This window comes from Borostomias antarcticus (assembly GCF_949987555.1).
Source record: "Borostomias antarcticus genome assembly, chromosome: 19".
Taxonomy (NCBI): Eukaryota; Metazoa; Chordata; class Actinopteri; order Stomiiformes; family Stomiidae; genus Borostomias; species Borostomias antarcticus.
In genome coordinates this window covers 4695324-4722099 of record NC_140252.1, presented here as the reverse complement: position 1 = coordinate 4722099, position 26776 = coordinate 4695324, and the positions used below count along the sequence as shown (strand labels likewise).

Sequence of the window (26776 nt, the reverse complement as noted above, 5' to 3'; positions counted from 1 at the left end):
TAAGGCGTGTCTCTCTTCTCTGTGCAGGTGATAAGGCGTGTCTCTCTTCTCTGTGCAGGTGATAAGGCGTGTCTCTCTTCTCTTTGCAGGTGGTGACGGCGAAGCTGAGCCAGGTGACACCGGCCGTCCCCTCCAGCCCCGACAGCTCCTCCGACTCCTCCACCGGCTCCCCTGCCAACCACGGAACCCACGGAACCCACGGAACCCACTTTAGCGAGGGACCCAACCCTGAGGTGGAGGGCTGCCTGCCCGGAGTGGTGAGCCTCGCACGCACGCACGCACGCACGCATACACTCACTCTCACACACACTCTCTCACACACACACACACACACACACACACACACACACACACTCACACACACACAAACACACGCACACGCACACACAAACACACACACACACTCTCGCACACACACTCTCACACACACTCACACACACGCACGCACGCACGCACGCACACACGCACACGCACACACACACACACACACTCTCACACACACTCTCACACACACACATAGTAGGCTTAGTAGGCTAACCTATCCTAAAAAGAATGAACAGAATTCTGAACTGAGAAACACATTCTGAAAATTACAAATGTTGAATGTCGGAATTGAGATTTGATTGTCAATACAACCAACGAACCTTCGAACCTTAAGCAGTTCTTCCAGAAAAACGCGGGGGAAAATTCTTGATTATGCAATGTAATATGCAGGGTTTTTATGTGATTTTATGCGTTGAAAATGTGGGGATTTTCTGAAGTTGCAGGAACCTGCGAATATTGTGAGAATATGCAAAAAATGCAAGAACCTGTCCTGTATTTTCGTGCACACCCCACTCTAATGCATATAGCCTACACTACCTCTTCACATGCGTGGAATGATACGAGAAATAACAAAACCATAGCCTATGCGAGAGCGCCTAGACCATGTACGGTATAGACGGGCGTCATGATTGAAGGCAGCCTTAAAAGGCAGCATTGGAACTTATAAACAACCCCCGATGTCTGGTCTCTGTGGTCGTCCAGGTCATGTGCTATTTCCAAGTTTATCAGACCAAACATTTTGCCCATGTCTATGATCTGATGTTTATTGATTTGATCTTAATATAATCGATGCAGCTGTGCTTTAGCCTACTCTTATTGGCTATTTATTTCCTTCATTCATGATGAGAATAGCAGAGGACTTTGAACTTGATGCATTAAACATAAATTGGTGCAATTCACTAGAATGCAGGAAATGAGATGTCTGACACTCATAATCTCATGGGGGAGGACCAAGCCCCCAGGATTCGAAATCTAAAGTGAAGGCCTATTGAACCGCGCCATCTTGGCTAGATTTGTAGTCACTTGGCTATTTCCGGTGACTTTTGACTTGCGCAGTTGAGCTTCTCTGGCCGACGCGCGTCCACGAAAAAGTTCACATTTATCTGAAATGTAGACGCGCGTTCCCGGCTCTCTCGGCTCTCCCCGCTTTGATTTAGCAATGAAAACCGGCTTGCATATTAACCTGTTTTTGTCAAATATATCAATTGGAGAAATTATTTTTTGATCCTGGCATCTTAGTTTTAACAGGTTAAATATAATTGAACATGTTTTGTTTGCTAGTAGATGGTATTCATTCCGTTCGCGATAACGTTATTGCAGCCAGGCTAAATTCCTCCAGGGAGCCAGTGACCGGCGAGTTGAAGAGCTTCACTCCCCGCCAGCAGGAGCTTTGGCCGCGGCTACCGCATCTCGGATAACCCGCTGAGTTCGTGGCTGCTATTTCACACTCGCCCTTGATCAATCCCAATACCGATCCATGGTAACAATGAATCAATCGTTCAGATCAGATCGGCAGTGCTGCATGCATGTTACAACATCATTGTTAGCTTTATTAACATAACCATAGCCTACATTTATCTCTCTAACGTTAGGCTATCGATCTTACACCAGTCGGCCATTCGATAGCTGGAAGCGGTGAACGCCAACGTTGACTGAAAACACCCAAACTCAGTGTATCGTTTCATCTTCATGCTACACATCAACTCCTTTACATTGTATGTGAATAAATTCCTGTTATTCTAAAAATATCCCATTTCTGTCCATTCTTGGAAAAGGCTAATAATTCCTGTCAAAAGATCACTCCAGTTTATCACCGTATCCCACTACCATTTCAACTATGCACAGGAGGTTGTCTTGTGGTCATTTTCATTAAAAAATGATTAGCCTGATCAGTTTGTTGTATGTATTAAGCCCTTTTTAAGCGGTATGCTTGTATTAATAGCTTATAGCTTGCCATACTCACCAACCTTGGGACCTCAGAAATAGGGAGCATTTCCAAACCAAATTGCGGGGGGGGGGGGGCATTCAAAATTAGACATTAAAAGCATTAAAACGAAATGTGAAACATTATATATATATATATATATGTGTGTATGGAGCAATTGTTTTTAATGTCCGACTTTTGTCTGTGCTGTTCAGTAAATGTGCATCTGTCCTAATTTATTGTAGCCTATCTACTACACAACCTAGTTCAAATTTATGAATCTCCCGCGGAAGTCAGGAGGGTTGGCAAGTAGGCTATGGTCACTGCTCCCCAGTAAAATTGAATAATTGAGGGGTTACTTACAGTACAAAAAAGTACAGCATTTGTAGAACTCGGATGATACTACATAAATTGCCATGCAAAGCCAGAGACTGTTGCTTGTAGACGACAAGACTGCTGTAACCATTCAAATGTGGAGGCTACACTGCATTGAAGGTGGGTTGGCTTACTTGACACAGAACACAGAAAACGGACACCACAAAAAAGGGCTTAAAGCAGGTCCTAAACAGCAGCAGGTCTGGTTGAGGTGTGAACTGGTCTCCTAAAAATGGCTTGAGCTGTGAGGATAAGAGGAGGCACACTGTTTCTGTTATTACATTTCAATAATAGAATATGACACACAAAACACAAACCACATACATACACATACAAAGGCCCGTCTTGGTTTAAAGCCCACTCACCATTTTAATGCTTTTAATGTCTAATTTTTAATGCCCCCCCCCCCCCCCCCCGCAATTTGGTTTGGAAATGCTCCCTATTTCTGAGGTCCCAAGGTTGGTGAGTATGGCAAGCTATAAGCTATTAATACAAGCATACCGCTCAAAAAGGGCTTAATACATACAACAAACTGATCAGGCTAATCATTTTTTAATGAAAATGACCACAAGACAACCTCCTGTGCATAGTTGAAATGGTAGTGGGATACGGTGATAAACTGGAGTGATCTTTTGACAGCAATTATTAGCCTTTTCCAAGAATGGACAGAAATGGGATATTTTTAGAATAACAGGAATTTATTCACATACAATGTAAAGGAGTTGATGTGTAGCATGAAGATGAAACGATACACTGAGTTTGGGTGTTTTCAGTCAACGTTGGCGTTCACCGCTTCCAGCTATCGAATGGCCGACTGGTGTAAGATCGATAGCCTAACGTTAGAGAGATAAATGTAGGCTATGGTTATGTTAATAAAGCTAACAATGATGTTGTAACATGCATGCAGCACTGCCGATCTGATCTGAACGATTGATTCATTGTTACCATGGATCGGTATTGGGATTGATCAAGGGCGAGTGTGAAATAGCAGCCACGAACTCAGCGGGTTATCCGAGATGCGGTAGCGGCGGCCAAAGCTCCTGCTGGCGGGGAGTGAAGCTCTTCAACTCGCCGGTCACTGGCTCCCTGGAGGAATTTAGCCTGGCTGCAATAACGTTATCACGAACGGAATGAATACCATCTACTAGCAAACAAAACATGTTCAATTATATTTAACCTGTTAAAACTAAGATGCCAGGATCAAAAAATAATTTCTCCAATTGATATATTTGACAAAAACAGGTTAATATGCAAGCCGGTTTTCATTGCTAAATCAAAGCGGGGAGAGCCGAGAGAGCCGGGAACGCGCGTCTACATTTCAGATAAATGTGAACTTTTTCGTGGACGCGCGTCGGCCAGAGAAGCTCAACTGCGCAAGTCAAAAGTCACCGGAAGGCCAGAAAAGCACAACTGCGCAAGTCAAAAGTCACCGGAAATAGTCAAATGACTACAAATTTGCCAAGATGGCGCGGTTCAATAGGGCTTCATTGTTGATAGCGGCCAGTGAATGGAGTGGCTGTATCCAGTTTAATTAATACATCCATGGGGAGGACCACCAGACCCCTGCTTGATTTGTGTTCCGTGAGCATGGGACTGCTGGCAAGGTGTCCCTTATTTTTCCCCATTGAAGGTGGCAACCCTACAAACGAGGTGAAAAACATTACAACTTGAAGCAGAAAAATGCGGGAAGTATGAAATCAAGCGAGCCCCGCATATTCCACGTTTTTTGCGTGAGTTCAGTGATTATCCAATGAATTATGCGATCGCATAATCGCGTTTTTCTGGAGGGACTGCTTAAGGTGGCAGCCCTATGGTGTAATTGTCTCCTATGGTGCCTCATGTATTAAGCTGCTCTGTGACCGTGTACCAGAAAAAAGTGCTATACAAATGAAGCTGAACAAAATGTAATTGTTATAGCACCATGTTAGCGCACAGAATGGACTGTGGAGAGCAAGTGAAATTAAATGTTGTAATTTGCTCAGTGCATTTTAAAAGGGAGGCTTGGAGCAAAGCTGCACGCTTCTGGAAAGAGTTTGAATTTGGCTTTTCAAAAGCTCTCCGAGCCCTGAATGCTGGACCGCTTTGATTCCCTTAGTCCTCTGATACATACTCTCTCTCTCACTCCCTCTCTCCCCCTCTCTCTCTTCCTCACTCCCTCTCTCTCTGTCTCTCTCTCTGTCTCTCTCTCTCTCACTCTATCTCTCACCCTCTCTCTCACTCCCTCTCTCCCCCTCTCTCTCTTCCTCACTCCCTCTCTCTCTGTCTCTCTCTCTGTCTCTCTCTCTCTCACTCTCTCTCTCTCCCTCTCTGTCTCTCTCCCTCTCTCTCTCTCCCTCTCTGTCTCTCTCTCTGTCTCTCTCTCTCTCACTCTCTCACCCTCTCTCTCACCCTCTCTCTCTCTCCCTCTCTGTCTCTCTCTCTCACTCCCTCTCTCCCCCTCTCTCTCTCCCTCTCTGTCTCTCTCTCTCTTTCTCTCCCTCTCTGTCTCTCTCTCACTCCCTCTCTCCCCCTCTCTCTCTCCCTCTCTCTCTCCCCCTCTCTGTCTCTCTCTCTCTCACTCCCTCTCTCCCCCTCTCTCTCTCCCCCTCTCTCTCTCCCTCTCTCTCTCCCCCTCTCTGTCTCTCTCTCTCTCACTCCCTCTCTCCCCCTCTCTCTCTCCCTCTCTCTCTCTCCCTCTCTCTCTCTCCCTCTCTCACTCCCTTTCTCCCCCTCTCTCTCTCTCTCTCCCTCTCTGTCTCTCTCTCTCCCCCTCTCTCTCTCCCTCTCTGTCTCTCTCTCTCTTTCTCTCCCTCTCTGTCTCTCTCTCTCTCACTCCCTCTCTCCCCCTCTCTCTCTCCCTCTCTCTCTCCCCCTCTCTGTCTCTCTCTCTCTCACTCCCTCTCTCCCCCTCTCTCTCTCCCTCTCTCTCTCTCCCTCTCTCACTCCCTTTCTCCCCCTCTATCTCTCTCTCTCTCTCTCTGTCTCTCTCACTCTCTCTCTCTCTCTCTCCCTCTCTCTCTCTCCCTCTCTCTCTCTCCCTCTCTCACTCCCTTTCTCCCCCTCCCTCTCTCTCTCTCCCTCTCTGTCTCTCTCTCTCACTCCCTCTCTCCCCCTCTCTCTCTCCCTCTCTGTCTCTCTCTCTCTTTCTCTCCCTCTCTGTCTCTCTCTCTCTCACTCCCTCTCTCCCCCTCTCTCTCTCCCTCTCTCTCTCCCCCTCTCTGTCTCTCTCTCTCTCACTCCCTCTCTCCCCCTCTCTCTCTCCCTCTCTCTCTCTCTCCCTCTCTCACTCCCTTTCTCCCCCTCTCTCTCTCTCTCTCTCTCTCTGTCTCTCTCTCCCTCTCTCTCTCTCTCCCTCTCTGTCTCTCTCCCTCTCTGTCTCTCTCTCTCTCTCTCTCTCTCTCTCTCTCTCTCTCCAGATCATGTCCCTGCACCTGCGCTATGTGTCGTTCCTGTGGCAGGTGGCTGATCTGGGCTGCACCCTCAACACACCACAGCTCCGGGACGGAGCCAGACTGCTTATGAAGCTCATGCCTCCAGGTACACACACACACACACACACACACACACACACGCTTCTTTTCTATCTCACCCACTCCGTGAATGTCCTGACGGTGTGTGTGTGTGTGTGTGTGTGTGTGTGTGTGTGTAGATAACAGCACGGTGGAGAACCTGCGGTCCATCTGTCTGGACCAGGCCAAGCTGGGGGAGAGCAGCCTCAGCCCCACGCTCGACTCGCGTTTTTTTGGCCCCTCCCCCTCGCAAGTCTTCTATCTGACAGAGGTGGGTCACGCCACGATGTGTGTGTGTGTGTGTCTGTGTGTGTGGTTCAACCAATGCATTTCCAATGCAGGGTGGATGTCCGTGTGGAGCCTTCTCGTACACCCTCTGATGACGCAATCAGTCACGCAGACCCCCGCGTCCTCACGGATGTGGAAACTAGAACCAAGCTTGAGGAACTATAACCAGGGCTTTACTCTGCCATGAGGAACTATAACCAGGGCTTTACTCTGCCATGAGGAACTATAACCAGGGCTTTACTCTGCCATGAGGAACTATAACCAGGGCTTTACTCTGCCATGGGAAAGTACATTACAGTCATTTAGCTGACGTCTTTATCCAAAGCGACTTATATTAATAGCATTTAACGTAGGAAAAGCCAACGTACTACTTGCCAGAACTCACAAGTGACCAGAAGTGACGACCAGGGCCTGGATGAGCACCTGCCCCGTTTGGTCAGTGAGGAAAGGGCGAATCTGGGGAGGACAGCGTTCCCCTCGTCACCAAGCAACACCTCCGCATACCAGACCGGCGCCGGCACACTCCGAGGGATGGTGTGTGTGCGCGCATGTGTGTGTGCGCGCGGTGCTGCTCCTTGTGTGATTGGCTGACTGGTCAGCTCCTCCCCCCACAGGTGGTGTACGCCCTGCTGATGCCCGCCAGCGCCACGCTGGGCGACGACGCCGGCGACTTCCAGTACAACTTCCTGAAGAGCGGCGGGCTGCCCCTCGTACTGAGCATGCTCACCAGGAGCAGCTTCCTGGGCGGGGCCGACGTGGAGACGCGGCGGGGGGCGTACCTCAGCGCCCTGAAGATCGCCAAGCTCTTGCTCACCGCCACAGGCTTCGCACACGTGAAGGCCGTGGCCGAGGCCTGCCAGCCCCTGGTGGAGGGAACCAACCCTGCCTCTCCTGTAAGAACACACAGACACACACACACACACACACAACCCTAACCCTGCCAGCCCCTGGTGGAGGGAACCAACCCTGCCTCTCCTGTAAGAACACACACACACATACATACATATACACACACATACACACACACACACACACACACACATATAACCCTAACCCTGCCAGCCCGTGGTTGAGGGCAGCCTCCCCTGTAAGAACAAGCTTTTCCAGATGGTCCTCACTTCACTGGACAGTATCTGTGTTGAATGCTGGAGCATCGCTGCTCTGTAGAGAATGTTCTAGTCTGAAGTCACTAGATCACATAACTCATAACAATCAGCGGGATGGACCACATGTCTCATATGAATTGCTGTTCCTGAGCCACTGATCAACCAGGCCACCCAGACCAGCAGAGATCCAACCTGACTGTCTCCCTCTGTCCAACCTGACTGTGTCTCCCTCTGTCCAACATGACTGTGTCTCCCTCTGTCCAACCTGACTGTGTCTCCCTCTGTCCAACCTGACTGTGTCTCCCTCTGTCCACCCCGACGGTGTCTCCCTCTGTCCAACCCGACGGTTTCTCCCTCTGTCCAACCCGACTGTGTCTCCCTCTGTCCAACCTGACTGTGTCTCCCTCTGTCCAACCTGACTGTGTCTCCCGCTGTCCAACCTGACTGTGTCTCCCTCTGACTGTCTCCCTGTCTGTCCAACCTGACTGTGTCTCCCTCTGTCCAACCTGACTGTGTCTCCCTCTGTCCAACCTGACTGTGTCTCCCTCTGTCCAACCTGACTGTGTCTCCCTCTGTCCAACCTTACTGTGTCTCCCTCTGTCCAACCTGACTGTGTCTCCCTCTGTCCAACCCGACTGCGTCTCCCTCTGTCCAACCTGACTGTGTCTCCCTGTCTGTCCAGATCAACCAGGCCACCCACGACCAGGCCCTGGTTCTGCAGAGCGCGCTGCAGCACATCCCCAGCCCCGCCTCCGAGTGCATGCTGCGTAACGTGGCCCTGCGGCTGGCCCAGCAGCTCTCTGACCAGGTGAGAGCCTTCTGACTGCTGCCCCCCTCTGGTCACCTGTGGCACTGCAGTGGGGAGGGGAGGGGGGGGGGCCTCGCAAGTCCAGTTGTCCAGTTAGCATTTTAGTTAGACAGATGCTTTATTGATCCCAGGGGGAAGTTGTACCAGTCAACTGGTGTAAGTTGACCCAGGGGCTGCCTGCACTAAAAACACTAAACCTAAAAGTTGTAGTGATTGCAGGTGGTAGTACAGCGCTCCCTACAGTACAGTTAAAAAGAGCAAAACACAATCAACGTTTCCAAGATGATGAAAAGAAAGTAGCCTAGGCTGTTCAGTAAGATCCTGTTCTAGTTCTGAACAGAGTTTTGTCATTCAAACCATCAGAATTAGTCCATTTATAAACAAACAACGTACTCAGGAAATGTTGGGTTTGAACCGGGCTCTGGCCCATAAATGCAGCCAGCGGGACGGGCCGTGCTCGGACTGAACGTGCCCGAGCTCAGGGAGGGTGGGCTCAGACTGAACGTGCCCGAGCTCAGGGAGGGCCGTGCTCGGACTGAACGTGCCCGAGCTCAGGGAGGGCCGTGCTCAGACTGAACGCGCCCGAGCTCAGGGAGGGCCGTGCTCAGACTGAACGCGCCCGAGCTCAGGGAGGGCCGTGCTCAGACTGAACGTGTTCCAGCTCAGGGAGGGCCGTGCTCAGACTGAACGTGCCCGAGCTCAGGGAGGGCCGTGCTCAGACTGAACGTGCCCGAGCTCAGGGAGGGCCGGCTTGCTGTTTCTGGCCCGATCTAAGCTCTAATACAGACGGGCAGAGTTTGCTCCTTTATGTGTTCGATAACGGCTATTATCCCGTTTTCCTATAGGCTATGGATTCTTCAACACATTAGGCCATGTTCGCACTAGACTTCTTTTTTAGAAGCATGCAACCCTATGGGAAATGGGAAAAGGGAAAAGGCAAAAGGCGGACGCCTTTTTAAAAAGCGCAGCTGCCACCGCCATTTGAGTTGAATTGTGTTTAACTTTTCAGAAAAGCGCTGTGTGATGTCAAGCGCCTTTTTCACAACTGACCAATCAGGACGAAGACAATTGGTATGCATGTAACTTAGTTACCAGTGCCCCCAAAATACTTCAAGATGGATAAAGGAGCCTAGCACTACCGGCTGGGCCACGTGGGATTGCCATTTCACAGTACACTGAATTATATGAGTCACAAACGATACATTTATACGAGGTTGTGATATGCTCCGTACTTCTGTCGGCTGCGGATGATGTCATGTAGGCTACCCACAGCCTTGGCTGGTCAGGTACACCCTCCTCCTTCTCAAACTCGAAAGCCATTGTGAGTACTAATTAATTTGCCATAATTTTAACTGATGGCTATTAATTTATAGTAGGCCAGGCCCTATATAATACTACGAATTAAGTTGACGTTAAGGGTGATTTTGATAACGGTTGAGTCAACGTTGGCTAGAAAGTAGGCTATGATTCCCGTCGTTAAGGTTACAGAACACTCGTGCAGAAAGCGCTGGAAAGGCGCAGAAGGCAGTGCTTTTCCCACACAAAAAAGAAGTCTAGTGTGAACACGGTCTTCGACCGGCAGCCCCACATCTACCAATCACAGTAGTCACAGTCCCGTTCTGACCCAGAAGTGACGACACGGCTAGAAGTCATCTGGCCTGTCGAGACTTGATGCGTGTTTTCTTTTGTAATCTTTGTCAGATGCTTAATCTGGATTAATGCCATGTATTATGATGTCTGTAATCTCGTGCTGTTTTCTTGGCCAGGTCTCTCTTGCAAAAGAGACTAACCTGGTTAAATATAGGGGAAACTTGACTTTTAATGTGATGTGAATGTTCTTCCTCTCAACACTATAGCAGAAGTTCTTCCAGGCGTCCAAGTACATACCAGACCTTTGTGTGATCCGGGCGGTGCAGAAGATCGTGTGGGCGTCAGGCTGCGGAGCGATGCAGCTGGTCTTCAGTTCCAACGACGAGATCAGCCAGACCTATGAGAAGGTGATGCTCTGACCCGCAAGTGTGTTCTGTATGTCTGTAAGCCTGCCCGTGATTGGTTAATTCGTACCCATGTGTCTGTGTAAGCCTGTGTGTGATTGCTTAACTCGTACCTGTGTGTCTGTGATTGGTTAACTCTTACCTGTTTGCGTGTGCGTGTGCGTGTGTGTGTGTGTGTTGTGTGTGGTGCGTGTGGTGCGTGTGGTGCGTGTGGTGCGTGTGGTGTGTGTGGTGCGTGTGGTGCGTGTCGTGTGTGTGTGTGTGTGTGTAAGCCTGTGGGTGATTGGTTACCTGTGTGTGTGTGAGAGAGACTGTGTGTCTGTGTGTGTAGACTAATGCAGGTCAGGGTCCAGACGGGGAGGATGAGCAGGTGTGGTGTGTGTGTCTGTGTGTAGACTAATGCAGGTCAGGGTCCAGACGGGGAGGATGAGCAGGTGTGGTGTGTGTGATTCGTTACCTGTGTGTGTGTGTGTGTGTGTAGACTAATGCAGGTCAGGGTCCAGACGGGGAGGATGAGCAGGTGTGCTGCGAGGCCCTGGAGGTCATGACCCTGTGTTTCGCCCTGCTGCCCACGGCTCTGGACACGCTGAGCAAGGAGAAGGCCTGGCAGAACTTCATCATAGACCTGCTGCTGCACTGCCCCAGCAGGTCCGTCCGTCCGTCCGTCCGTCTGTCTGTCTGTCTGTCTGTCTGTCTGTCTGTCTGTCTGTCTGTCTGTCTGTCTGTCTACATCATAGACTTGCTGCTGCAAGACAGGTATGTCTCTGTCTAGTCCTGCATAGCCAGATCCTTCTCCACACTTGGTTTACACAGTGCCAGCACTGAAGAAAGGACTGTCTGGACCATGGTTATTATAGTTAACGAAAACAAACTAAAAAACGAAAACTTAGTGTGAAAAAACATTTAAGTTAACTGAAATCAAAATAAAAAACTAGGCTTTACAAAAAAACGATAATTAAAACTGTATTGTGTGTTTACAAAACTAACTAAAATAAACTAAAATGATTGAAAATGTCCTTAGTTTTAGTCTTTTTCATTTCATACATAAGCCTAGTATTTTAGGTGGATATGAAATCTATCCTCCTTTTTTCTTTAGCTGTGCTCCTGCGTAGAAGTAACTAGTCTCATGAGGCTGGTGCAGAAGAAAAAAAAGACTAAAACTAATACTGAAACCAATAAAAACTATACTAAAACTAAGCATTTTCAAAAAATAGAAACTAAACTAAAATTTACAAACTAATCAAAACTAAACTGAAATTGAAAACAAAAAGTTAAAACGATATAAAAATAAAAACGAATGAAAAAAGCAAAACTATTATAACCTTGGTCTGGACTCATTACCATTCTGGGATAATGGGGGGGGAAACACAGTTTGTTTAAGCCAGTCAAGCCGGTTGCTAGGTGGCTGCTGCTGTTTCACAGTCTGGATGGGCGGTCCACATGGATTGGCGCCACTGATTGGACATAGGGGTGCAGAATTCCAGGAATGTTCATCAACTTCCCATAGGAATGAACAGGAATAGATGGGAATTAATGGGAATAAACTAGCACTGTACCTAAATGATTAATCTAGCGATTATTTTTTCGATTACTCAATCTTATCTCATTCTACGATTCTAAAAAGATATTTTTAAGGCATTTCTGCTTTATTATGATAGGACAGTGTAGGTGACAGACAGGAAAGGTGGGAGAGAGAGAGAGGGGAAGACATGCAGCAAAGGGCGTGGGCCGGATTCAAACCCACGCCGCTGCAGAAAGGACTAGCCTCTACATGGTAAGCGCCCCAACCCATTGAGCTACCGGGGCGCCCATTCTACCATTATTTTAATTGTTTTTTACTGCTCTATTAATAGAACACTTAATTTACCCCAAATAAATATTAAAAAGTTTCATTAATATTTCAATATTTTACTAAATCATCATCTCTTAAAAACAACAAAATGTAACAAGAAACAAAGTAGCTGCACTGCAGCGTATTATAAAAGCTGCAAAATCTTTGTTTGAAGCCAAACCATTTAGCTGGTTTAGCTGGTTCACAACAGCTCACAACAGTTGATTGACAAAGCTAAGCCAAGTGAAATCAATGTTTAATCTCCACGCATAGTTTCTGTTATTTGTTTTATGATTGGATCTGATGTTTAATGAAATAGGATAGATAGAATAGAATGTCATTAACGGCTCTGACTGCGAGCATAAATACCAAGTGGCAACAAGGAAACTACTAGGCAGTCAAACGGTGCAGTTCTCCACGTTTAGCCTATGTGATGCGCTTTTGCTAAATGTCTCAAAGATTGCTTGTGTTTCCTCCCTCAATTGCAAAAGACTGTTTGCACCTAGCAACGAGCAACCGACGCTCGAGCGCGTCCATTCTCTCCACTCAGAGCAGCTGGTCTCTGCACGGGTGTTCTGATCATTTATAGCCAAAATGCTTCCTAGACGAATATCTTTATCTTATTGTTAGTAAGAAAAAGGGTTGAAAGGATGAAAGGTGCAAAATGACGTTTATATAGCCTAAATAAATATCAAATCAATTTCCAATACTGTTAGTTTTGACCAGGCATAGCCATTTTATTTCTTTGCGACGCATCGATGCACATTTTATTTATATTGATTTATTTGTCGACGCGTCGCCCCAGCCCTAGAAGTAACAGGAATAAACTGTAAATCATCATAATTTATTCCCAATAATTCCCATACATTTCCTGTTTATTCTGTTTAATTCATGTTATTCCCATGAATTCCTGTTAATTCCCATGGGAGGTTTGTGAATATTCCCGGAATTTTGCAACCCTAATTGGCCAGTAAAAAATGAATGACTAGGCTTATCCCCAAAACTTGCACTTTTTAACATTTGATTTACAACATGGACTCAAAATGGATTTAATTTCAGTTTGAAAAGGTGAAAGTCCAAACCTCTTTATAGTTCACTATCTCCATCAGTCACAGACCGTTTATTATTGCGTGATTGTTGCTCACATCACGTACAGTGTCAACCTGACTGGTGTGTGGTCTCACCCTGACTGGTGTGTGGTCTCACCCTGACTGGTGTGTGGTCTCACCCTGACTGGTGTGTGGTCTCACCCTGACTGGTGGTTGTCACCCTGACTGGTGTGTGGTCTCACCCTGACTGGTGTGTGGTCACCCTGACTGGTGTGTGGTCTCACCCTGACTGGTGTGTGGTCACCCTGACTGGTGTGTGGTCTCACCCTGACTGGTGTGTGGTCACCCTGACTGGTGTGTGGTCTCACCCTGACTGGTGTGTGGTCTCACCCTGACTGGTGTGTGGTCTCACCCTGACTGGTGTGTGGTCTCACCCTGACTGGTGTGTGGTCACCCCCTGACTGGTGTGTGGTCTCACCCTGACTGGTGTGTGGTCTCACCCTGACTGGTGTGTGGTCTCACCCTGACTGGTGTGTGGTCACCCTGACTGGTGTGTGGTCTCACCCTGACTGGTGTGTGGTCTCACCCTGACTGGTGTGTGGTCACCCTGACTGGTGTGTGGTCTCACCCTGACTGGTGTGTGGTCTCACCCTGACTGGTGTGTGGTCTCACCCTGACTGGTGTGTGGTCTCACCCTGACTGGTGTGTGGTCTCACCCTGACTGGTGTGTGGTCTCACCCTGACTGGTGTGTGGTCTCACCCTGACTGGTGTGTGGTCTCACCCTGACTGGTGTGTGGTCTCACCCTGACTGGTGTGTGGTCTCACCCTGACTGGTGTGTGGTCTCACCCTGACTGGTGTGTGGTCACCCTGACTGGTGTGTGGTCTCACCCTGACTGGTGTGTGGTCTCACCCTGACTGGTGTGTTGTGTCCAGTGTTCATTTTGACCGCAAATTTTGAATTAGTTTTAGTTAGTATATACAGTAGTATTAGTCTTTTGACTAAAATGCTATTTAGTTTTAGTCATATTTTAGTCTGAATTGTTTCAGTCTAGTTTTAGTTGACAAAATAACATTAAGGGGCGAATTCACTAAAGCAAATTGCGCCCGCTAATTGCACCATAATATTGCGCGTCAGTTGCGCCCGCTATGTGCTCCGTTTTAAAAACCTATTCACTAAAGACATTGCGCTAATAATATCCCAGCGCAAACACGCCCATTCGGTGTTTGCGGCTGAGTGCAATTTGCTGCTGATATAGGAAATGACTATAAATACTGCGCATACAGCGCATACAACTCGTATGCATATCATTGGACGATGGCAGACAGAAAAAGAAAGATACGATTTTCAGACAGCGAACTTGAAGGCCTCACGGACGAGGTTCAAAAACATGTCTCACAGCTTTCGGCAAAAAATATCACGACTGCAGCAAAAAATCATATTTGGGGTTTAATTTCCCAATCAGTCAGTGCCATTGGTGTGTGTAAACGCGGAAGACTGCAAACGGAGGTGGAATGATTTAAAAAGACGAACAAAGGAAAAATTGTCATTTTATGTTATGCAAGTTGCAGCACGATGATCTGGCATACTTTTGGGGGAGTGTATAACATTGCCCCACCGGTACGATCTAGGCATCTAAACGGCTTTTCAGGATTCCAAATGTGCACTCAATCACACCGCGCGTCCTGATGTGAGCCCAGTTGTAGGCTACGCCGCCTCTCCAACGTTGGAAGGATTACGCACGGGAGTCATCATCCATGGCTGAAGATGATACCTGCCGTCACCTATGATACAAAAGCAAAATATTTTCAAGACCATTCAAATAAAACAAATATTGTGTAGGCTATGTTTTTATTTATTTATTTATACCTATATCGGCCCCCAGCCGTTCAATGAACAGCTATAGGGAATGCGCAGTTTCGCGTATAGACTATTATACGCACAGTTTCGTGCTATGTAGGCTATTATATTCATTGGGGGGGCTTGGACTCGCTGGGGACGGGTGGAGAGACGCATAGTCAACTGAGCCTCCCCAGACGCGACTTCATCCTCCAGTTGGCTGAAGAGCTGCGCGCTCTGGTGTCCAAACAGTTACCGCGGTGGTTCTAGTGTTAAATCAAAAAGTGACCTTCTTCTAAATATTCTCTCACGAACAACATGCCTGGCATTGCGATGCCTTCGCCTCGCAACAATCACTGCTGCCATGATCAGCGGACAGGCTGGCCGCGACACACCCCTTGCGCTTAAATACCACCACGTTTCTGAAAACGGTAATAATTTCACTTTAACTGCGTGAGGCAATTTGCGCCGATGTTTGTGAATTGGGCGGGTTTTGCAATAATTTTCATTTGCATAGAAAGGGGAACATTCTCCGCCCATATTACCTAATTTAAATATGAGCTAATAACACCGGCGCAGAGCAACGCAATGACGAACGCAACGCAGTTAACACCGTATTTCACCCTTTGCGAGGGCTTTGTGAATAGCAAACATAATTTTTGACTTATTTGCACAGGCTTTGCGTCAGGAAAAGCTGCGCAATCCTTTAGTGAATTCGCCCCTAAGATTTTAGTCGACTAAATCTCCAGTAGATTTAGTTGACAAATCTAATGGGTTTAGTTAAAGAGTAATGCATTATTTGACCTGTTCTCTTGAATTTCCAAACTCATATTCCTGGAGCAAACATCTATTAGGCTGGTGGTCAAAGCTACTGAATCACATTTCTATGCGCTCTCCTTGCCAGTGTTTGAGGTTTTTTCAGCGTGAGCCACGACTTTCACGGAAATCTCAGCATTCTGATTGGATCTCTTCCCAAATTGTCCCTCCCCAACATTTTCATCTAGTTTTTATTTGTTGACAAATTATTTCGTCATAGTTTTTGTCATCATAAATTCGTTTTTATTTAGTTTCGTCCATCGTCTCGTGACAATAACTAAATAAAGGTCATTGGCGAATAATATTCAAAATGAACACTGTTTGTGTCCTGCACAGGTCTGTCCGGCAGATGGCCCAGGAGCAGTTCTTCCTCATGGCCACCAGGTGCTGCATGGGACAACGGCCACTGGTCTTCTTCATCACCCTCCTCTTCACCGTCCTGGGGGTGAGGGGCGGCCTTACACCCTTCCGCCTCCATCCTTAGTGGATAAACCCAGAAGACAGTAGCCTACACAGCTCTAGTTCTGATAAACCCAGAAGACAGTAGCCTACACAGCTCTAGTTCTGATAAACCCAGAAGACAGTAGCCTACACAGCTGTAGGACTGATGAACCCAGGAAGACAGTAGCCTACACAGCTGTAGGACTGATAAACCCAGGAAGACAGTAGCCTACACAGCTCTAGTTCTGATAAACCCAGAAGACAGTAGCCTACACAGCTCTAGGACTGATAAACCCAGAAGACAGTAGCCTACACAGCTGTAGGACTGATAAACCCAGGAAGACAGTAGCCTACACAGCTCTAGTTCTGATAAACCCAGAAGACAGTAGCCTACACAGCTCTAGGACTGATAAACCCAGAAGACAGTAGCCTACACAGCTCTAGTTCTGATAAACCCAGAAGACAGTAGCCTACACAGCTCTAGGACTGATAAACCCAGAAGACAGTAGCCTACACAGCTCTAGTTCTGATAAACCCAGAAGACAGTAGCCTACACAGCTCTAGGACTGATCAACCCAGGAAGACAGTAGCCTACACAGCTCTAGTTCTGATAAACCCAGAAGACAGTAGCCTACACAGCTGTAGGACTGATAAACCCAGGAAGACAGTAGCCTACACAGCTGTAGGACTGATAACCCCAGAAGACAGTAGCCTACACAGCTCTAGTTCTGATAAACCCAGAAGACAGTAGCCTACACAGCTCTAGGACTGATAAACCCAGAAGACAGTAGCCTACACAGCTCTAGTTCTGATAAACCCAGAAGACAGTAGCCTACACAGCTGTAGGACTGATAAACCCAGGAAGACAGTAGCCTACACAGCTGTAGGACTGATAAACCCAGGAAGACAGTAGGACTGATTTGCCGGATACACATGAAGCATTGTCCAAAACTAAAAGGTCCTGGCAACGGAAAATCCGCTCTGACATATTTGTAAGTCAGGGACTCATTCCTAAGCTCCGTTAGTCTACCCTTTATCTCTTTCCATAGTGTACTTACTGGTCTCCCTCTTGGTCCATAGTGGATCAGCTGCTCTCTCTCTTGGTCCATAGTGTACTTACTGGTCTCCCTCTTGCTCCATAGTGTACTTACTGGTCTCCCTCTTGCTCCATAGTGTACTTACTGGTCTCCCTCTTGGTCCATAGTGTACTTACTGGTCTCCCTCTTGCTCCATAGTGTACTTACTGGTCTCCCTCTTGGTCCATAGTGTACTTACTGGTCTCCCTCTTGCTCCATAGTGTACTTACTGGTCTCCCTCTTGCTACATAGTGTACTTACTGGTCTCCCTCTTGGTTCATAGTGTACTTACTGGTCTCCCTCTTGGTCCATAGTGTACTTACTGGTCTCCCTCTTGGTCCATAGTGGATCAGCTGCTCTCTCTCTTGGTCCATAGTGTGTCAGCTGGTCTCTCTCTCTCTTGATCTTGTGTTAAATGTTTCCTCACCAGACGACGGCGAAGGAGAGGGCGGGGCAGGCGGGGGACTACTTCACGCTGCTGAGGCTCCTCCTCAACTACGCCTTCAACAGCAACATCAACCTGCCCAACGCAGAGGCGCTGCTCAACAACGAGATCGAGTGGCTCAAGAGGATCAGCGTACGTCACCAGACAGCAGCTCTAGTTATGAACACAACTGACCTTCATCTTAGCCTCAGTGAAAATGTGTGGTTTGGTAGGGTTGTGTGACGGTGTGCTGTGTGTGTTTAAGGAGTGGTTTGGTAGAGTGTATGACCGTGTGTCGTGTGTCGTGTGTCGTGTGTGTGCTGTGTGTGTCTGTGTCTGTGTGTCTGTGTCACTCAGGACGAGGTGAAGAAGACGGGGGAGACCGGGGTGGAGGAGACCATTCTGGAAGGTCACCTGGGGGTCACCAAGGAGCTGCTGGCATTCCAGACACCAGAGAAGAAGTTCTACATCGGCTGTGAAAAAGGCGGGGCAAACCTCATCAAGGTGAGTCACCTGCCTCTCGTTCGCTGGCCAATGAGAGTGCAGCGGTGTCATCTTGAGACAGTGGTTCGATATGTCGATACGTCACGCCGCGTGGATCGGAATGGTGGTATCTGAATGGTCTGAATGGTCTTGTAGAATGTTCTGGTGATTTGAGGTGAATGTTGATATTAGTGTTCTGGTTTCTGTGTCCTGAGGTAAAAGTCTGACTGTCTCCTTCTTCTCCAGGAGCTGATAGACGACTTCATCTTCCCGGCGTCGAATGTGTACCTGCAGTACCTGAAGAGCGGCGAGTTCCCGGCCGAGCAGGCCGTCCCTGTCTGCAGTAGCCCCGCCTCCATCAGTGCCGCCTTCCAGCTGCTGGTGGCGCTCGCCGTGGGCTGTGTCAGGAACCTCCGACAGATCACCAACACACTCACGGACATGTACTACCTAGGTACACACACTCACTCACTCACACACACATACACACACACACACACCGACATGTACCACCTAGGGACACACACACACACTGACATGTACTACCTAGGTACACACTCACACACGCACACGCACAATCACATGCGCACACACACACGCTGTGACACAAATGGATAAAAGACTGCCTATTTAGACATTATTCGGAGGCAGGGAGGCATCAAGTCCCAATCGAATATTTACAAATATGCTGCCTGCCTCTGACTGGGCAGATTTTGAAGGCAGCACAGATGTATCCTTCGTTGGTCAAGATATCCCACAATCCCATGCGCCCGCTCCACTGCTCCGACCAAAAGTCATTTTGGAGAGCAATTTTGTCTCCATGACTGTTACGTCACTTTATGAAGTTTGAATATGTTTTCAGGTGAGAAAGTAACCATGTAGATTCCCAAAATGTGGTCAGTTCATCAAAATAACCCGTTTATATATCTGATCTGACGTTTGTTTTCCACTTCTATAGGCTAACGCTAGCTAGCTACGTTAGTTAGCTACGTTAGTTACATAGAAACCTGCGGGGTTTGACAGAAACTTCGGAACAAATAACTCTAAGTTGTAAATAAATGATTTGGGGGCCAATATATTTAGCTAGCTACATAGCTAAAGTAACTAGCTTACTATATTGTAGTCTTAGCAGTTGGTAAAATAACAGGTTAAGAAAAATGTGTTCCTTCATCTGAAGCTATACAATACTCAGACCATTCGTGACTGGATGGCTACAGCCAGTCAAATACCGCCAGCCAGTCAGAATGATATTTTAGTGATGATTGACCGACGGGTATTTAGCGACATGACATCATGACGTCGTTACGCATTGCTTCCTTGGAAGTCCGTCTCAATCCAGACTCCTTTCCAGGCAACTTCACACAAAAACACTGCCTCCAAAGGATACTGCCTCGATACACAGCAAGGCAGCAGGCGGCTTGAGACACAGCCTCACACACACACACACACACACACACTGACATGTACTACCTACGTACACACATTCACTTACGTACTCGCACACACACGCTCACACACAAACACCGATATGTACTACCTACGTACACACACACATTTATGTACTCTCTCACACACACAGACACACGCGCTCACCTGTGAGAGAGGAACAGTTGTCTCCTGAATGTGTTCAGTCCTCACCTCTCTCCTGAATGTGTTCAGTCCTCACCTCTCTCCTGAATGTGTTCAGTCCTCACCTCTCTCCTGAATGTGTTCAGTCCTCACCTCTCTCCTGAATGTGTTCAGTCCTCACCTCTCTGCTGAATGTGTTCAGTCCTCACCTCTCTCCTGAATGTGTTCAGTCCTCACCTCTCTCCTGAATGTGTTCAGTCCTCACCTCTCTCTCCTGAATGTGTTCAGTCCTCACCTCTCTCCTGAATGTGTTCAGTCCTCACCTCTCTGCTGAACGTGTTCCAGGCTGTGAGTCTCTGACGGAGTGGGAGTACCTGCCTCCCGTAGGGCCGCGGCCCACCAAGGGCTTTGTGGGTCTGAAGAACGCGGGCGCCACCTGCTACATGAACTCAGTGATCCAGCAACTCTACATGATCCCGCCCATCCGCCACGCCATCCTGGCCGTGGAGGGCACCGGCGCCCTGGACGACGACGCGGGGGACGACAAGCAGGACAACGAGGTGACTGAGGGGAGACGCTTGTGGTCCAGTATAGTTCCTAACTGTCCTTGAGCCCAGGACATACTCTGGGCCTTTACTAGGTGCTACAACTGCCAATTCTCTGGTGTTTTATATACAGTATACAGGGTATATACAGTGGGCTCCAAAATGACTGGCACCCCACAATATGTTTTTAAAATCGTATATATATATAATATAATCATAGAGAAACTCCAAATAGCAGCATGTAATAAATACAGTACTATATCAATATTCCAATGGAACCAACCAAAACCATTTACTGGTTTAATTAAAAATAAATTTCCTCTATATCAAGATTTCAGATTACAGATTATTGTAAATAACATCTACCAAAATTAAACCAAGGGTTTCCTCCCAAAGAACCCAATACGAAAAACATGGAGAACAGATGGTCTTCAGTCGGGTCCCTGACCAGTACTTGGACTGAGCACTTGAACTTGGTGCCCGGGCGCCATGAACCATGGCTGCCCACTGCTCCTGGCTGCCCATGGAGGAGGACAGTTGGGACGCGATAAATGCAGGGAACAATTTCCACGTGCAATCCCCCCCCCGAAAGTGGCATGTGTGCTGTGTGCTACAGTGTATGTCACTGCTCACTGTGTGTTATATGTTACCGTTTGGCCAATGAAAGACCTCCTCGGGTGGTGTAATATATAACATGTTAGCGGCGGTAGTGAGTGAGTAAATGACCAGCAGCTATTTCTTGAGCCTCCCAATAGACGTAATAGTGGAGAAATGTTAATAATCTAACCACTGAACAACAAGGTCCCAAAGTTAATTCGACTCACTAGCGTTTGACTTATCAGAGATTCACGCACTAGAAGCTTACTGGGACCAGGTCGTTGCCATAAAAAAATTGAAAGGAATGGAAGGAAGAATTTTTCTATTCAATTTAATAACCTTTATTTATACTGGAAGGACACTGAGGTTGCCCTCATTTACAGTGACAACAAGTAAAAATGTTTATGTACAGTACATGTACAGGTGTGTTTGTGTGTATATATATATATATATATATATATATATACGCATACAATTGACATGCTAAGTAGCATATTGGTAGAGAGGCATTACAGAGCTTCTTCTTTGCATCAGTTGGCTTCAGTTGTATCCAACATATATTATTATAATATGCAGGTGCAGCTCCAAAAATTAGAATATCGTGAAAAGCTCAATATTTTTTGTCACTCATTTCAGAAAGCGAAACTCGTATATTATACAGATTCACTACACAGAGTGAAATATTTCAAGCCTTTATTTTTTGTAATTTTTATGATTATGGCTTACAGCTAATAAAAACCCGAAATTAGAATATTGTGAAAAAGTTCAATATTGGAAACTCATGGTGTCACACTCTAATCAGCTAATTAACTCAAAACACCTGCAAAGGTTTCCTGAGCCTTTAAATGGTCTCTCAGTCTGGTTCAGAAGGCTACACTATCTATCATGCTGACTTGACAGATGTCCAGAAGACCGTCAAGGAGGGTAAGCCACAAAAGGTAATTGCTAAAGAAGCTGGTTGTTGATAGAGTGCTGTATCCAAGCATATTAATAGGAAGTTGAGTGGAAGGAACATGTGTGGTAGGAAAAGGTGCACAAGCAACAGGGATAACCGCAGCCTTGAGAGGATCGTCAAGCAAAATCCATTCAAGAATTTGGGGGAGCTTCAAAAGGAGTGGACTGAGGCTGGAGTCAGGGCATCAAGACGCCCAGACCAACCTCTCTCTGGAGGAAGAGTGGAGAGGCACAGAATCCACGCTGCTTGAAGTCCAGTGTGAAGATGATTTGGGTGCCATGTCATCTGCTGGTGTTGGTCCACTGGGTTTTCTGAAGTCCACAGTGAACGCAGTCGTCTTCCAGGAAATTTTAGAGCGCTTCATGCTTCCTTCTGCTGACGAGCTTTATGGAGATGCTGTTTTCATTTCCCAGCAGGACTTGGCACCTGCCCACATTGCCCAAAGTACCAAAAGCTGGTTCAATGACCATGATATTACTGTGCTTGATTGGCCAGCAAACTCGCCTGTCCTGGTATTAGTATACCCAAGGGTATTGTCAAGAGGAAGATGAGACACCAGTCCCAACAATGAAGGCCTCTATCAAAGCAACCTGGGCTCCAGTACACCTCAGTAGTGCCACAGGCTGATCACCTCCATCCCACGCCACATTGATGCAGTAATTCATGCAAAAGGAGCCCCAACCAAGTATTGAATGCATAGAAATGAACATACAGGTGCATCTCTGAAAATTTGAATATTGTGGAAAGTTCATTATTTTCTTTAGTTTAATTCAAAAAGTGAAACTTTCATATTATAGATTAATTACACATGTAGTGAAATATTTCAAGGCAGATTGCCTCCATGCCACAGTCCACGTTGATGCAGTAATTTGTGCAAGAGGAGCCCCGACCAAGTATTGAGTGTATAAATGAACATACTGAACACACTGTACAATCATAAAGATTAAAACAAAAAAGGATTGAAATATTTCACTTTTTGTACTGGTTCTAGAATACATGAGAGTTTCAGTTTTGAATCAAATTACGGAAAATAATGGACTCTTTCACAATATTAAAATTTTCTGAGATGCACCTGTACTTTTCAGAAGGCTGACATTTCCGTTATATTGTAACTTTTTTTATTGATCTTATGTAATATAAACATTTTCTGAGAGACTGAATTTTGGGTTTTCATTAGCTGTAAGCCATAATCATCAAAACTACAAGAATGAACTTTTTCACAATATTGAATTTGTTTGAGCTGAACCTGTATATATGTCTGTCTGTCTGTCCTTCTCCCTAGAGTAACATGGACCCACGGGACGAGGTGTTCAGCTACAACCCCCAGCTAGACGACAAGCCAAAGTCAGAGGACAGAAAGGAGTACAACATCGGAGTGCTGCGCCATCTGCAGGTCATCTTTGGTCACATGGCGGCCTCGCGGCTGCAGTACTATGTGCCCAGAGGGTTCTGGAAGCAGTTCAGGTTGGTTCACATCAGCGCACAGTGGCCGCACTTGCATGCACACCAACGAGTGCAGTTATACTCATGTAAACGACTCATTAACCCCCCCCTTTATGCCGGGCTCACACGACAGGATATTTCAAATCCTAACCGATGTCTAAATCGGGTTGCATAGGAGAGTCTTGGTGAGAGTAAAAAAAGTTAATCTCAAACATGCACACACAACAAGATTTGAAAATAACAGCTCATCACACACTACAGGATCTTATTGTGCCCGCAGGAGCAACGAACCACTGGTCTCGCCGTCTGGCTTGTAAAGTAGTGATGTAATAATCTTAAATATCAAACATCTTTGATATTATCGGGGTCGCCCCAATGGGTCTGCGAGCCGATTGGGAGGAATAAGATTGGATCTGTAAACCCCTCACGGCACTGAACGTTCCAGGCCAGATTTTTCCTCCGATTGTCGGGAGGGCTGAATCAGGGATAAATCGGCCCAAAAATCCTGTTGTGTGAGACCGGCATTAGTGAGAGAGACTCTGGAGAGAGTAGCTACCTTAGTGAGAGAGACTGACGAGAGTAGCTGCCTTGGTGAGAGAGACTCTGGAGAGAGTAGCTGCCCCCTGTCTTGAGGCCTCCCTACACATGATCAGTGGTAAATGGCTCTGCGCTGGCTGTACCATTGTGTTCCTGTGGCGAGAGCGTTGCTCTCCAGCTATGTGGAATCACTACCCTCGATGTCGCGCACCGCTCCACTCAGCACTGCACAAAGTTCACATTTATTCATCTTTGACCTCGGTTGCTGGTGGCCTTTCAAAGCACAACCAATGAGATGAGCTACATGGACTGCGAGGCAGGCAGTCCAGCACCATTGAGAGACGGTCCCCGGTAGTCATTCTGACTGTTAATATCATCACTTTAAGTTGAAATGTTTTTTCAGGCGAGAAGGAGATTCCCAAAATGTGGATTATTTGGATCAACTGACCACGTCTGTTTTCCTGTTCTGTCAGCGTTAGCAAGCAGCAGCGAGGTCAAACAAATAAAGGTTCTAAAATGATTTGGGGGCCAATATTTCTTGGCCTGGATTACACAACTGTGTTTTTCTGCGTTTTCCCCGAAAAAGACCTACGTTTGCGCCTAGCAATTACACTACCGCGGCCAACATGAAGCTCGAACCCAGAGGCGGATTGATTCTCCCGGACCTACATTTTGGCACTTGAAATCCGGAGCTGCGTTCTAATGTAATAGTCAGATCCAGAGACTTAAAAAAAAAAAAAGAGAAAAAAAACAAGGAATAGGCCCACACTTTAACGCTGTGTTCACATGAGATTATAAAAATCAAGGTGATTTACGAGTTTGAGAAATATAGTATCTTATTGGATACTATAGTTAATATCAATTTGGAAATAAGAATAACGCCATAAACATAGGATGAACTTAAACTGTATTCAATGTTTACAGGTTCCCCCCAAAAAGTAGACACTTCAAATCATAACCCAAACAAGAGTAGACACTATAAGAAAACTACGAGAAAAGTAACTGGCAAAAAGTTAGAAATCTTTTATTGACATATGCCGCAATAAAGACTCCCCAACTCAGTTTGTGTTCCCGACCAAATAGCACCTTCATCACTCCTGTCTGAACGTCTGAGCTGTCCTGCCCTTTTCTTTTATGAATAATTTTCTCTATTCAATAATCTAATTCAGTCCAAATGTTCCAATATATAGTCCTTATAATCAGCTTGTTTTAAGTCCTTCGTCCATTCCCTTACGTTATAGCTCCCATATTATAACGAGACTTGAATATGCCAAGACTTATTGAACGGGTTTGTCAGCAATCCTGACGCAGAAGTTTGTGCTTGGGGGTAAATATTAGGGTGTGCGAATGTTTATGTATACGCCAACTGCTGTGATTCTGTACCAAGAGATGAATAGGCCTACTATTTTAAACCTCACAGCAGATATGGGCAAACATGATTTAGGATATCTTATCTACAAATGGAGATGTCTGTTTTTGCTAAAGAACTTCTCAAATAGCCTATATCGTCAGTTTAAACAGGAATAATAGTCTGAAATCAGATCTGTGATCATTGAATTGGTTTGTTCATGTGTGAGTGATCAAAATAGGAATTGGGTATGGAGTTTGGATTACTGGAAAAGATGAAAAGAGGAACTTTAGGAAGATCCGTGGTGAAGCAAGAACGGCAGGCCTATACAGTAGGCTTATGGAACGGCAGGCCTATACAGTAGGTTTATGGAACGGCAGGCCTATACAGTAGGTTTATGGAATGGCAGGCCTATAGGCTTATGGAACGGCAGGCCTATAGGTTTATGGAACGGCAGGCCTATAGGCTTATGGAACGGCAGGCCTATAGGTTTATGGAACGGCAGGCCTATTCGCCTTATTCACCTGGCAGCCATATTGGTCAGTCTGGGGTGCGGATGCGGAAGTGCCCGTTGACTTCAATGTTAAAAGTTCGCTGTAAAAACACCACTTCAAGAACCGAAATAGTCAAAATAACAGGCTGAATAGACTATCGGGGTTACAAACTCATCATTACCAGACTCTGATTGTTTTTCACTGCCGTTGTTTTCGCGTTTGCAAATACATGGAGGTGAATGAGCCATAGTTAGCCGTCAGCTGCATTCACTACGATGTATTTCCAAACGCGAAAACAACGGCAACCTTACAACCTTTCATCTCTTACAACATAAATATCAAAATAAAAAATAATAAGTTGAACAGTAGTAGCCCATTAGTATTATATTGTTATCACAGTAGCGCAGATTGAGATTATCCTACAATTAGAGATTGTAATAATCTTTTTGAATTCAAGATTATTTTAAAAGAGTAGAGCCGCTGCTCCTTTGCGTCGAAAGGAGCCAGTTGAGGTGTTTCAGGCATCTAGTGAGGATGCCTCCCTAGGGAGGTGTTCTAGGCGTGTCCGGCTGGGAGGAGGCAGCGGGGTAGACCCAGGACTAAGTGGTGGGACTACATCTCCCCACTGGCCTGTGAGCGGCTAAAGATCTCCCAGGCAGAGCTGGTTGATGCTGCTAGGGAAAGGGCTGTCTGGGGCCCCCTGCTGGACCTGCTGCCTCCGCAACCCGGCCCCGGATAAGCGAATGGCGATGGATGGATGGATTCTTTCAAAAGCAGAGAATGCGCCCCAGACATGGAACACCAACGGGATGGAAATGTATTTGCTGGTGACTTTTGGCGTTGGTTGGAGGGCTGCTAAACAACATTCTAGACTATGCTACTAGCCAAGAAAAATACACCCTAGATTTCTATAGCTCAAACTCATATCATCTGTTTGATAGGCTCTTTAGTGGTGGTGTGATTTGCATTTTCGGGCGTGTTAGTGTGATAAGAGACTTGAACAGATCTTAAAGTGCAATTTT

General features: G+C 46.6%; 1 protein-coding gene across 11 annotated transcripts in view; it reads left to right on the top strand.

Annotated features, from left to right (window-relative positions):
- Positions 1-26776, top strand: part of LOC311321347 (ubiquitin carboxyl-terminal hydrolase 9X-like) — a 61981-nt gene that overhangs the window by 22192 nt on the left and 13013 nt on the right. For all 11 annotated transcript variants that reach the window (XR_014630888.1, XR_014630889.1, XR_014630890.1 and 8 more), the window contains exons 21-33: positions 90-257; positions 6019-6139; positions 6252-6382; positions 7014-7292; positions 8188-8313; positions 10170-10310; positions 10789-10955; positions 16179-16287; positions 17790-17936; positions 18141-18287; positions 18513-18720; positions 20181-20395; positions 23215-23396. Coding sequence is in view for 5 of the 11 variants with exons in the window: in XM_084453303.1 (XP_084309429.1) it covers positions 90-257; positions 6019-6139; positions 6252-6382; positions 7014-7292; positions 8188-8313; positions 10170-10310; positions 10789-10955; positions 16179-16287; positions 17790-17936; positions 18141-18287; positions 18513-18720; positions 20181-20395; positions 23215-23396 (2141 nt within the window). In the remaining 6 variants the exon portion in view is untranslated. The remainder of the gene's footprint in view (positions 1-89; positions 258-6018; positions 6140-6251; positions 6383-7013; positions 7293-8187; positions 8314-10169; positions 10311-10788; positions 10956-16178; positions 16288-17789; positions 17937-18140; positions 18288-18512; positions 18721-20180; positions 20396-23214; positions 23397-26776) is intronic.